The sequence below is a fragment of the Salvia miltiorrhiza genome, chromosome 4 (assembly GCF_028751815.1).
Source record: "Salvia miltiorrhiza cultivar Shanhuang (shh) chromosome 4, IMPLAD_Smil_shh, whole genome shotgun sequence".
NCBI classification, from domain to species: domain Eukaryota; kingdom Viridiplantae; phylum Streptophyta; class Magnoliopsida; order Lamiales; family Lamiaceae; genus Salvia; species Salvia miltiorrhiza.
Window position 1 is genome coordinate 13,596,782 of NC_080390.1, and position 14,708 is coordinate 13,611,489.

Consider the following 14,708-nt stretch of genomic DNA (forward strand, 5'->3'; position numbering starts at 1 on the left):
AGTTCATTCCACTAGAGAACCAATATTGACTTACCCCTTTATTGCCGGTGATGAGTCGGGGGCTTGTATTTAGACTTATTAAATCCTCGTATTTAAAATATCCGACATCCATTAATTAATTAGAGCTCTGACAGCCTTAATTAATTAATCTCTTTGTAATACTTAAGCAGTACCACTCAAACCTTATTATTGCGCCTGAATTTAATCAACCTGCAGGGTTTAGCGCAATAAACATTATTGAGCTCCTTAAGGGGATGTCATTATCCTATACGGATACGAGTACTAATACAGATAATCAAATATCATATATTAACCGCTATCACCCAAGATACAGAGTACTCAAGTTACTATATAACTCTCGCTCATAGTAAATCAAAGTGATAAACGAATCAACATATATATATCTGAAATCTTATTAGTATTAAGATTATATAAGTCACCGAGATCTTGATTCTTCACTTAAGTCAGATAGAAGAATACATCTCACTGTGGTCCTATCAATACGTTATGACGTACCAGTATAGATAAGTAGTCAAGACAAACTACTTCCATCTATACCGCAGCCTAAACTAATAACTTGTCCTAGAGTTATTTCGGTTGTGATTATATTATATCTCTTAAGGTTATTCCAATTATACGGTCTTCTGTGATCTACAACACACCATATAATCTACTTATATAGAGATAAAGAACATGCATATGCAATCTTGAACCCAATCAGATAGGAGATAAAATAGTGAACACAGGAATCATTGTATACAGGCATAAAACGTTCTTGCTTTCAGTATACAAATCCAACACAAATCCTGGAGGTTGTTCCACGTAAACTTCATCAGTGAGCACTCCATTGAGAAATGCACACTTCACATCCATCTGGTGTACCTTGAACCTTTCATATGCTACGTAGTCTACGAATAATCTGACTGCTTTCAGTCTGGCAATAGGGGCAAAGGTTTCATCATAATCAATTCATTCTTCATAGTTGTACCCCTTTGCAACCAGTCTCGCCTTATTCCTGACTATAAAGCCTTTCTCGTCCTTTTTGTTCTTGAAAATCCACTTTAGTCCAATAACCTTTGCATCATCTGGACGATCCACCAATTTCCAAACTAAATTCCTGTTGAATTCATTGAGTTCTTCTTGAATTGCTATAACCCATTGTGTGGATCTCAGGGCTTCTTCGATATCTTTGGATTCAGTTTGCGATAAAAAGTAACTAAAATGTTCATCTTTGTTGATGTGGTTCTGGTTGATATCGTAGACGAGGTTGCACATAGATCTTCGAGTCTTCACGCCATCTGATGGTTCTCCAATGATGTTGTCCTTTGAGTGCAGTTCGAACCATTTTCTGTACTTCTTGGTTTCTTATGGTGAAGGTGGAGGTTCTTCAGTGAGGATAGGTCGCGGTCCTTCATTTGTTGACTGAAGTTCGGTAGAGGCTTCAGTTTCTGGACTTATGCTCTTTCTCCTTTCCTTTGTAGTTTCTCTTGTGGAACTTCTTGTACCTACGAAACTTAGATTCCATTTTGTTGAATCTTTCAGTCAACAATGCATATTGACTGGAGAAGTCTTCTGGCTTTAGTTCAGTCGATTCCTTCGACTACTTCTTGCTTTCCTTTGATAAAGCCTTCAGTGCTACTCCCTTTGATCCTGATGGAGCATCTTCATCTGATCCTCTGGCCTTCTTGGTCTCTAGATTTCTTCAGATATCGAACTCATTGGCTTTGACGTCGGAAAATAATTTATCAGTCGTTAGAGTGTTGAATCCAAGCTTGCTCTGATGTGCGACTGAATAAATTTGCCAATCTCCTCGTGGAGGAGCACAAAGAATCTTCAGATTGATTTCCCGTTGAGTGTATTTGTTCTTCGAGATGGACTGAATCTCGTTCAGTATTTGGTGGAACCTGTACTCCATCTCTTCAACTGATTCGTTCTTGAGCATCAGGAAGGTGTCGAATTTTTGACAAGCTATGGATAGCTTGTTCTCCTTGATTTTCTCTTATCCGATGCACATAGCTTTGAGGATGTCCCACATCTCCTTGGTTGTTTTGCCGTCCATGATTTTGGTGACATGCTTGTCTGGGATGGTTCCGGAGATGATATTCTTTGCAAGATTATCCAGCTCATCTTGCTTTCTTTCTTCAGTGGTGCAGTCAGCCTTGTCTTTGATCTGGATTTCATCATATGGATCCTTCGTGGTGTCAAGGGGAGTCCTCTTGATTGTTTCTATGATGATGATAGGTCCTCTGGTGATGACTTCCCATATTCGGCAATGTTGAGCAGTGAAGTAGCTCTCGAGCCAAAACTTCCATATGTCGTATTTTTCAATACTGAATGTCGGAAGTGATGAAGCTCTGTTGTAGTTAGTTTTCATGGTATAGAAAAGAGAAATAACAGATATAGAACGCAAGTAGCACGTAGAAGAAGAAATGTTTTAAACCCCTCTTTAAGAAAATGATCTAGTTTAGTAGAACCAGGTCAAAGCAGTTTGTTCTTGCGAACAACCTGCTCTGATACCAATTGTTGGGTCTCAAAGGGTCACTGAACAGGTGTATGGGGGGGGGATACACCTGTAGGATATTTTTAAAATTCTTTTGTAAATAACTGAAGAAGTATTGACTGATAGTTAAAGGTTTGACTAATGAGAGCAGTTAAAGAAAACTTCAGTTAACAAAGGGTGGTTGTAGATTGATACTGAAGTAACTTCAGTATTTTGATTTCAGTTAGGCACAAGGCTTTAACTGATATCCACGTATGGCTTCAGTCTAGAGTTTGTAAATAGAGGAGTGTTATGAATCTTACTGATTATCCGAAGATTTATCAGTTAGACTAATAACACTAGCAGCGAAAAAGTAAACTTAGTTCAAATAGCCTTTAGAAGATTTATCACTTAATAAAATCCTTAGTTCCCCTTTTCAGTTAAGCAAGTTCAGTTGAAAAATGATATTTGTGTACAGAGAGAGTAACTGAAAGCAAGTAAAGAACACAATAATTTTTAACATGGTTCGGAATAAGTTCCTACGTCCACGGCCAGCTGATCAAACTGACAAACACTCTGAGCTTGTGCTTACGGGTGCACAGCAAACCTTAGATTCAAAATACAATTTCGGTACCAACACACTGGGTTGGATTTCTCGCTCTTTCTTAGCACGTTAAGAAAAAGTGCCTTTTCAGCGGATGGCTAAGAACTCTGACGTTAGAACACTGGTCTGAACTTTTCTATTCTCAAACTCTCTTTTCGCTCAGAAGAAAAGGGTTCGAATTACCAACTAGATTATGGAGAACAGGCTCTCTGTAATCGGGGACTTAGGCTTTGGATTTCACAAAGTATTTGCCTAAGAAACTAAGAGAATGTATGAAATCAGTGAATTGATTTTAGCTTTGAGTATTCTCTTCTTTGATTCAAACTTTTGAAGGCTGAGTTGCAAATTCGGCAGAGGTTCAGCTTGTGTGTTTGAATCGGTGAAGATTGTGATGTTCCTCGAGCTCTATTTATAGGTGAAGTCTTGAATAGATCCGTTGGCTGAGATGGTCTTCAGGAATTCGTCCGTTGTGAGAGTAATTTGAATTTGGCTGAGGCTTCAATCTTCGAGGTTCCTTGTTTGGTGAAGAACGGCGTCTCAAGGTACAGGAGGTAAGGCACTTCTGAAAAGTTTACACCAAAAAGGAATGCTCTGCAGAGAAAGGACTATCTTCAATATCTCTGCATTTAATGCTGCTATACTTGAAAGTACGTGGCTTTCTTTTAACCTAGAATCTTCAGTCCGAGGAAGAATGTCAACTGATACTTGACTTGAGTACCAGTTCGTTAATTCCACGTGGCCAGCATTAATTCTTCAGTCATAACTGATCCTTCAGTTAGACTCTCGTCCAATCAATAGTATTTGACTTGGTCTTTTCACAGCTATCTTCAGTTGAGGTCTTCAGTTTTCAGTCTTCAGTCTTTAGACTTTAGAACAACAATTTAACTGGACAACATGAACTCTAACATTTGAGTTCGAAAAGTTCTATTCTAATAAAAGAAAATCTAAGAGTTTTGGTATCATCAAAACTAGGGATAAGATATTTCATTAAGTTCCCAACATAGTGGAAGATGAACGAGACACATACCAAAACTATTATATATGATCCCACATAATTTTTGATGGATTTACCTTCAGATAAAGATGCATCTATTCACTACTCAACTGACAGAATTGCAAGTTTGTCTAATTACATGGTCAACAGGGAAAAATTCGGCACGACTAATTGAATATGTAATTTGCATCTATTGTACTTGTAATTTAAATTTCCTATATGTATTTGTAATTTACTTTATGTATTTTTAATTTTATTTAACTCTTGTAATTTTTGTTTTATGATCAAGTAAATTTTGATTTTTTTTAAAAAAAATCTCTATTTTTTAACATTTCAAAAATGTATTTAAAATTATTATGACTAATATAAGAATAAAAATAAAATAAAATAAAATAAATATTTAGGCCATGTAAGTGTCACTAATGTGAGTAGATTTAAGATAAAGGTTATGTTGTGTATGTGAAAGAAAGATAAATGAATATTGTAATTGAAGGATGGGTTGAGGGAAAGTCACTGATGGGGATAGTCTAAGTTATATATGAACAAATAAACTATATCATTTGATCTCTTTCTCTCTTTCGATCTATCTTACGATGACGAGATTGGTGCGATGTAATTAAATATACACATTATATGTATCGATAGAAAATACGCAAGATTAGCGTGTATATATACACGTCCTATGTATTGATTGGAAAATAAAATGGAATGTAGCAATAAATTTAAATTGCAAAAAAGAGTCGTGCTTTTAATCCTCCAAAGTATATACGAACAAATAAACTATTATCATTTGATCTTTCGATCTCACGATGGCGAGATTGGCGCATTGTAATTATACATACACGCTATATGTATCGATTGAAAATAACACGCAATATTGGCGTATATATATATAAGTCATATGTATTGATTGAAAATAAAATAGAATGTAGTAATAAATTTAAATTGCAAAAAGAGTCGCGCTTTTAATCCTCCAAGTTATATATGAACAAATAAACTATATCATTTGATCTATTTATCTATTTTGGTGTAAGAAGATATACCTTCGAGAAATTTAGTTTGTGTGTATATGTGTGTGTGTGTGTGTGTGAATGTGTGTCGATGATGAGGTTTGCATGTTGTTTTTTTTTATCATTTTATTTTTTTTATTTTTTTAATATTTTTAAATAAAAAAAATATTTTTTTAATTAATTTTTTTAAAGACCGAATTTTTCGGTCATTAAAATTAATTTTATTTATTTTTTATTTATATTAATTTATTTATTTATTTATTTTATTTATTAACGACCGAATAATCGGTCGTTAATATTAATTTTTCAATTTTTAAAATTTTAAAATTTCGTTCTTATTTTTATTTTTTGATTATATATATATATATAAATATTTAATTATTTTTTATTAATTTTCTATTTAATTATTATTTTTAAATTATAGAGAATATTTTAAAAATGATTGTTATTTTCATAATATTATTTTAAAAAAATAGATAATATTGATTATTAATAAAAATGTGATATTATTTGCAAATAATAATAAATTATTATATTTATTAGATTTATATTATAATAAATTATTAGACTTATTAGATTTTCTAAATTATTAGATTCATTATTTTCAAAATATTAATAATTTTATTATTTTAAAATAATAAAATTATTTTTCAAATATTAATTTTATTAATATTGATTATTTGATTTAATATTGATTTTGTTGTACATTTAATTGTTATTTTTCGTACTCATATTTTCTTTTCTTTTTTTAATTACGATAATATTAATTTTTTATTATTTAAAATTCCATCGTATATTTACCTTCAATGTTTCGCCGGCACCACAAATCTTAGTTATTATCTCGAAATATTATAAGGTTATAAATGATTAATGATATTTTATATTGAATTAGAGTTTAAATGAATTAATAGGTACTATATATATATATCAATAATACGAGTGTTATGTACTGGTGACTACTCGAAAGGAACTTCAAGGTTAAGCGTGCTTGACTTAGAGCACAAGTAAGATGGGTGACCTACTGGGAAGTTCGTCAAATGGTATGCAATTAAGGTCAAAATACATTAGAAATACACTAAAAATACTTGTGGGATACAAAGATATAAAAAAAATATATATTTTTTCGAAAAAAAAAATATTTTTTTTTATTAATTTTTAACGACTTCGGTCGTTAAAAATAAAAAATCGGTCGTTAAAGTTAACGACCGAAAAAATGGTCGTTAAAACTCGGGCGACGATGCAAACAACGACCGAAAAAAACGGTCGTTAAATCGGTCGTTAAAAATATTAACGACCGATTTTTGAGTTTTAACGACCGAAATTTCAGTCGTTAGAGCCGCATTTTCTTGTAGTGATATGCACACTATATATATTGATAGAAAATAACACGCATGGTTAATACGTACATACACACGTCATATGTACTGGTAGAAAATAAAATGGAATGTAATAATAAATTTAAATTGCAAAAAGAGTCATGCTTTTAATTCTCCAAGATATATACGAACAAATAAACGATATCTTTTTATCTCTTTTTCTCTTTCGGTGTAAGAAGATAGATCGTCAATAATTTTAGTTTATCATGAAACCATTGCATTTATTGATCATTCTGTTCATACATCAAATTTAAGAGCATCCGCAGCCGTGAGCCCCTAAAGAGGCTCTTAAGTTGTCTCCACCATTTAAGAGTCCTTTTTCCACAATGGAGCTCTCTATACTTGGGACTCTTAAATTTTATTTTTTAATTTATGTTTATTTTGAATGTATTTCTAAATTAAATTAAACTTTGAATTTAAACAACATAAATTTCATTAAATTAAAATTCAATATTACACCCTTTCAAACAAAAAAAAACAACGACATTACACTAATTAAAAATAAAAATTACATTAAAAAAATTCTACATTAATTAAAAATAAAAATTACATTAAAATTAAAATTACAATTGAATATGAGAAGTAGGATGAAGAAATATTGCATCAGAATCCGTTGTCATTTCATACAATTTGAAATGTTAGCATAAAAAAAAAAAAAAAAAGGCAAAGAAACATGAAAATCAACGTGTAATAATTAATCTTCTTCCTTATTATAAATTTTAATTGCGAGAGACAGAGGAACCCTTATTATTAGGTTAATGTTTACAATTAATCTGATTTGTTGTTCTTCTTAGAAAATTTTCAATTTCGTGTTTTATTTCTTATTATTCTCTTACATACATCATGTGTACCTATACAGTAGTAGGTGTAATGAAATAATCGTCAAATAAATAGATCTCCGAAATGAAATATGATATTATAACGTGTTATAGAATATAATATCTAGAAACAATAGAAAATACTGATCTGCAGGTTACTCCATTATTGTGCAAATTATATTTTAAATTATGTTGCCCTTATTAAATAAATAAGTTAATCACGTCGTCGTACGGTCAATAATATCTTGTAATTTTATTTACTTATTATTTACCACTTTTCCCAACCTATATTTTTGTCTGATTTTAGATCACGCTTTTGAGAGAAAACTTAAAGGAGAAAGGCACAACTATACCTTCTACAATTGCTAGGCACCTAGCTACAATTAATTATACAATAAAATTTCTTAATTTATCTAGTTTTAAATGCAACCGTGTGAGTTCAAGAATAAAAAATCAATTATTTTATGTAACGAATAAAATTCGTAATTATGCCTTAACCCTAAATGTGTTCGTGTAATAAATCAATAATTAAAAAAAAAATCAGACTCGATTTAATAGACGTTGATGAGATTATCCTGATCCTATTGGTGTCGATTATTAATTTTCATGACTTCGTATTTGAACGCTCAACTTTTGCAGAGAGGTAAAAAATCGAATCTGATTCTTGTATTCCGCAAGAAAATAATACACCTTTTTTCAAATATGTCAAGTGAAATAAATACGAGCTATGGAATGCTACGCAACTATATATAATCACGTAGTTGAATTTATTACAAATTTTGGTGGGTGATCGAAAATTCATGACTAAGACTCGATTAATTTTCTGACAGCATTAATCAAAGAGACATATATAGATTTGTTTTCATTTTTCTGATTACCAAGTATATGCTTTTTTTCTTATATACATATATAGTACTATATCTCATTCCATGCATAATTAATTACTTCTTCGTTTAGTAATGTAACAGATTACGAAATGGAGAAAATATATATATAGCTGCGATTTGATGGATATACGAAAACCCCAAAAGAAAAAATGAATAAAATAAATAAATAAGTGTTATTAATGTTAACATATACAAATTTAATATGATCGATTTGGGCTTAATTATAATTATTGTAATTTTATTACGATTTAGACATTTTATTCGAAATAAAGTCAACATGCATGGCAGTCCGGTGGCATAAAACTAACTTCGATGTGGCACTGCTCCAATTAAATTTATATTCATGAGCTAATTTTAATTTTTACAAAAAGCATAACCGCAATAAAATTACGATAATCATTAAATTCGTGTATTTGTAACAAATTGAAAGTTGGCATGCAGAACCAAAAATCGATAAAAAATTGGTGTATTTTAATTTTTAACGTCAATATTCTAATAAATAAATTATAAAGAAAGGCTGCGCTGAATCATGCATATAAACAGCAAATTCGAAAAGAGAAAACGTTTAAAGAAATCACTATCCCATCTGGAATTCAAGGAAAATTTTGTGTTGATGAAAAAGCGGAAAAGAAAAAAGAAATTATACTCCATTAATTTGGTTTGTACCATCTCTCTCTCTCTCTCCCTCTCTATAAATATGCGTGTGCACAAGTAAGAATATGTCACTTGTAATGTCTCACTGCGTTCTTCATTCTTTTTCTGGTCTTCCAAGCAGACTGATATCTACTGAAATAGGACACAAATTTTGCTGAAATTAAGGTTTGGTCTAGTTGATTAAAACCTTATTTTATGAAAACTGATTCTATTTGTAGCATATGCAATGTTTTAATTTAATGATAGTTTGTGTTATCCTCTGTCTTAAGTATTCCAGTCGTTCCATCGCTCCCTAATTTTTTTTTGTTCCTTTATTTCTCTCTTTCCGCAGCAGTCATGTGCAAAATGAGTGAATCTCGAGAACTCGAGCTTCCCGACTTTAATGGCGGCGGCGGCGATGACGGCGGCGGCGACATCAAATTCGACGAATTCAGCCATGATGCAATGACGGCTGCAGAAGATAGACATAGATCGTTTTGCTGTTTTTTTCAACGAGTGCCTTTAAACGAGGTAATTCTTTTTTAATTATATATATATATATATTCTTTATAAAGTTTGCTTATTTAGTTGAATTTATGTGTGTTTCCGAGCTGCATGAATTCTTAAATACATTTTGTTAACCTAGCTTCAAAATTTAACCATTTTTAGTTTAATTCAAAGGGATTGATACATACTTTATTTCCCGATGTGTGTCAGTGTGCGAGAAGTTTGACGTCATTTCACGTTTAATATCTCATTCACGGATTACACGAAAGTCGTTTTCACTTATTCTCTTACTTTATCTCGTAATCTGCTTTACCTGTATACGTTACGAGGTCAAATTTCATCGTTATCGTATGCAGTGACGTGTACTGATGAAACGAAACGTGAAATTATGAAAATAATATATACTCGATTATATTATGGTATTTCTCGTTCCTTTTTTTAATTAATGCAAATACATTGTACCCTAGTTGAAGCATGCGCTAATATATATGTTGAGGTAATAATTGTCATATCACAATGTGTTGTAAACATTCTTTTATGACCTATCTATGCCCAAAATTGATGAATAGATTTATAATAAAATAACAATACAAAAATAAAACAGTCTTCGCTTTTCACGCACATACATATTTTTATATGTACTATTCTTCATCTTAAAATTTGAGCGGGACAGAAAGTTATGGGTCTAATAATTGGTGTTTCTTTGTGAAATTAAACTAAATCAAATCTTGTCGCATTCACTAATGTAAAGTTTAAATTCGTGAAGTAAAATGTTAATGTGAAGCAGTTAATTATGCAGTTGATATATATATACACACACAAACTTTTTATTCCACCTCTTATTTTAAGAATATTTTATTACTTTCAAGAGCTTAATTATTTATTAAAGTCCCTAATTTTGTCTCCAATCAATGGGTATTGCAGTTTAATTAGCTCCAACCAATAATTTAGATATTTTACTCATTTAGGTGGTTTTCGTGAGTGTGGGTGTGTAAATTGTAACGTTAAAAGAAAAAAAATCTTTTAGAAAAAGAGTCCCTAATATTTCTTTTTATATGTTATGCGTCAATTTAGTACCAAATTAAATTATAAAATCCATACCCAATCATCCAATCTGAATTCTCCACCAATAGGAATATTCCTAGAATAATCCTAATTAGTGTAGTTTTAATTAACAGTTTTTTGTCATGTATTTAAATTCTTTTTGATTTTAATTAATGATCATATTACTTTAGTAATTAATTCCCATTTCTTCTAAAAACATTAAGGTGGTGACTGAACCGACAAAATTGAGGACCGAATTTTCATCGGACCAACTGAAGTCCTAGGACCGAACCGAAACCGGACCGAAATCGCCATCGGTTCTCGGTCCGGTTCGGTCCAAACCGACTATTTTCAAAATATTAGAAATTAATAAAAATATTAATAATATAAATAAAAATATTAGAAAATAATAAAAATATTAAATATATACTTAATATATATATATATATATATATATATATATATATATATATATTCGGTTCGGTCCGGTTTTCGTCGGTTTTGGCCTTCCCGAACCGAAACCGAACCGAAATATTTTCGGTCCAAGAAAATAGGATCGGACCGGACCAATACATGGACCAAAACCGACCCGGATCGAAAAAATCGATCAGTTCGGTCCGATCCGTGGGTTTTGGTACGGTTGTGCTCACCCCTACTAATATATATAAACATTGGAGATGCATGATCCTGATTACAGTAGTTCTATGTATATATAAAACACTAATTAGCAAACCGCAGTTTTAATTACTATCACTACATTGGAAGAAGACAAGGGAAAATGTAGGAAGCAAAATATGAAGATGGGGAGAAATACAGGCAAATAAAAACTAAAGTAGTTGATATTGATAGTTAGATTAGCTGGAAATTAAATTAGCATAATTAATTGTGTTCATGTGGTATAATCTCGTCCGCCTTTTAGGCACGTGAGTGTAATTAGCAACTCACATGGGGCGCCCATCATGATGACATGGCACTTTCCTCAATTCAAACACACTTTTACATGCAAATTTAGACAAGGCCAACAAAATTTTCAATTGATCATGAAAAATATATTTCCTCTCCTTTTTTACTATTTTCATGTATAATTTTTTTCGAACATTCTTATCCCTCATTTTTTTAGTATGAGATCATTTGTCCCAACTTCTTGTCACTCCGGTGTCTTATTTTCAATTTTTCTTGATTTTAATATATTTTTTCTTCAATTTTAATTTTTTATATTTTGATATAATTAAATAGGATTCACTAATTCAATTAAATTTTATAAACATTTTTATATTTATTTTTTAATTTAGAAATTAATAATTGATTATTAAGATTAATTAATCCAAAACTAGGGCACACATATATTTCTTTCCAATTTGAATTTTTAGTATTAATTATGATCCACTGACGAAGCACAATCTTTTGATAAGACGTTTCTTCTCCAATTAATAGGTCGGAGATTTCTATACTATTTGTGTGTTTTTTTTTTGGATAATAATAATTTTTCAAAAATAAACTACTATGATTTATTATAATTTTTTATACTAATAAATTTACAAAGACTAACGTCCAAGTTAATTTAATTTTATCGGTGTGCAGGTAGTGGAAGAGCTGTTGTCATTGGGTAAGATCGCATGCCCCGTGGCACTGACCACACTCCTCTACTTCTCGAAGACCATAATCTCCATGCTCTTCCTGGGCCACATGGAGAAGGCGGAGCTCGCCGGCGGCTCCCTGGCCGTGGGGTTCGCGAATGTGACGGGGTTCTCCGTGATGAAGGGGCTGTGCACGGGCATGGACCCCATCTGCTGCCAAGCCTACGGTGCCCGGCGCTGGCCGGTTCTCACCCAAACCTACCTCAAGACCGTCGTCCTCCTCCTGGTGGTGACCATCCCCATGGCCGTGCTCTGGCTGAACGTGGACACCGTCTTCCACCGCCTCGGCCAGGATCACACCATCACCAAGATCGCCAAGAACTACCTCCTCTTCTCCCTCCCTGAGCTCTTCACCCATGCCAACCTCGTCCCCCTCCGAACCTTTCTCCGAACCCAAGGCTTGAATTCCCCAAACACCCTCGTCGCCACGTGTGTCTCCATCATGCACTTGCCGGTCACCTATTTTCTGGTCACCTATCTCAATCTCAGGGTCAAGGGGATTGCCTTGGCCTCCGTCATTTACTCCGTCAATATGAATCTCGGCCTCTGGATTTATCTCTTCTTCTCCAAGGCCGCCATCAAGCCGTGGACGGGGGCCTCCCTCGACTCCCTCTTCCACGGCTGGCGGCCTTTGCTCGGCCTCGCCTTGCCTAGCGTCTGCCAGGTCTTTTTCTTTTCTTTTTTCTTTTTTTGAGTTTAGTTTGAAATTCTAGCCATTTCTGGCGAATTAAAAAAAAAAGAAAAAATAGTTTGAGGAGAAGTGTCTTACCAACTGAGTTGTGATTGGTTGTTGTGTGGCAGGTGTGTCTGGAGTGGTGGTGGTACGAGATTATACTGTTTCTAAGTGGTTTGTTGGAGAATCCGGAATCTTGCGTGGCGGCGATGGGGATTCTGATCCAGACGACGGGGACGGTGTATGTGTTTCCGTTTTCATTAAGCCTGAGCATATCGCAGCGGGTGGGGCACGAGCTGGGGGCGGCGCAGCCGGCGAGGGCGCAGCTGGCGGCAATGATCGGGATCATGATGGCGGCGGGGTACGGGGTGACGGCGTTCGGGCTGAGCGTGGCGCTGCGGTCGCGGTGGGGGAGGCTGTACACGACGGAGCCGCAGGTGCTGGACATGATCGCGTCGGTGCTGCCGATCCTGGGACTGGCAGAGCTGGGAAACGCGCCGCAGACGGCTGCGTGCGGCGCGCTGACGGGGTCGGCGAGGCCCAAGGTCGGAGTGTGGATCAACATCGCGGCGTTCTACCTGGTGGGGCTGCCGTGCTCCGCCGTGATGGCGTTCAAGTTGAAGAAGGGGTTTCAAGGGCTGTGGATGGGGCTAGTGGCCGCGCAGGCCGCCTGCATGGCCATGATGCTCTACAACGTGTCGCGGACGGATTGGAAGCACGAGACCAAGAGGGCGGAGGAGCTCACCATGGCGGCCGTCGGGGACAAGGAGGATTCCGCCGGAGCTAACTTGGTTGACGGCGGCGCGTGAGATACATAAATTCTTCACTGACCTTAAAAAAAAAAAGAAATTGATACTACATAGACTATCATTGAGTGTAAATGTTTCACCTTTTTTTGGGATTTAATTTTATCTTAAATGTGAAAGGTGGGAGAAAAGAGGGATAGGATAAATAAGTAACTTAATAAGTTGATATGGTTCATTGATTATTCATAATTGCTTAGAGGGCCAGAAGTTTCTATTTAGTTACATTTTATTTCTATAATCCTTATCTCAGTATATTATACTTTCAACTTTAAAAATAAGGTTAAGTAGTAAAAATACTTATATAATTTAATGTTTATAGCTAAAATTAAATAATTCACTGATGTTGTTATGTTTTGTGCAACTTAAAGTTAGATAAAAAGCTCCAGTCTAACTAATAGGGATTTTCCTTCAAAAAAAAAAAACTAATAGGGATTTAACACTATATATTACTCCCTCCGTCCCATAAGTTTAGGCTGATTGAGATTTTCACAAAGATTAAGAAAAATCATTGGAAATGAAAATATATAAGCAAATTACCTAGTATGCCCATATTTATTATTTAATGATGTATTAAAGTGTGAATAAATTAAAGAATTAAATAGGGATATAATAGTAAATGAGTAAAAAAATATTACTTTTTATGGAAATAAGCCTATATAAATGGGACATTCAAAAAAGGAAAACAAGCCTAAGCTTATGGGACGGAGGGAGTAATTGTTAGACAGCTAATGAGATCCCATGTTCTATAATTTATTGTGTTCACCATATCCCACTTTTAATTTCTCTATTTTGAAATTTGTTATAAAAATAATAAATATTATATAATGAATTCTATTTGTCACTAAAATTTGAAAAAAAAAAAACTATATACCATAGCTTTAAACTAATTAATCCAAATAATTCGTTATTAAGTTAAATAAATACAAAAAAAATAATTATAAATCATAATTGCATAAGTGAACCCTATAATTATTTATCTTAAAATTATTTTAAAATATAATAAATTTGTAGTATTATGCTTTATAAGTTTAGGGGCTCATCTGCAATATTCATAAAGCTGAAGGACTTATGTGAAATTCAACTAACAGACTCAGCTCAAGCACCGATTTTGCGTGGGATTTTACAGCGATCTACATCTCAATATAATAGCTAATTACTGTTGTATTCTCTAGTTTGATGCATGTATTTTTCAACTTCAAGATTTACTTTAGCTATCGAGTTGAGTGGTAAGATTTGGAGA

At 33.5% G+C, this 14,708-nt stretch overlaps 1 protein-coding gene across 2 annotated transcripts; it reads left to right on the top strand.

Moving 5' to 3' along the window:
• The first annotated feature begins 8,898 nt into the window (after positions 1-8,898).
• Positions 8,899-13,657, top strand: LOC131022787 (protein DETOXIFICATION 53-like). 2 transcript variants are annotated; one of them, XM_057952312.1, is made up of 4 exons: positions 8,899-8,987; positions 9,157-9,332; positions 11,934-12,653; positions 12,791-13,657. In XM_057952312.1, exons 2-4 carry the CDS (start codon positions 9,159-9,161, stop codon positions 13,469-13,471), a joined length of 1,575 nt encoding a protein of 524 aa, XP_057808295.1. In that variant the 5' UTR covers positions 8,899-8,987; positions 9,157-9,158; the 3' UTR covers positions 13,472-13,657. The 2 variants fall into 2 exon arrangements, with proteins under 2 accessions (XP_057808295.1, XP_057808294.1); XM_057952311.1 differs by having other exon boundaries at positions 8,908-8,987; positions 9,154-9,332.
• The last annotated feature ends 1,051 nt before the right edge of the window (positions 13,658-14,708 follow it).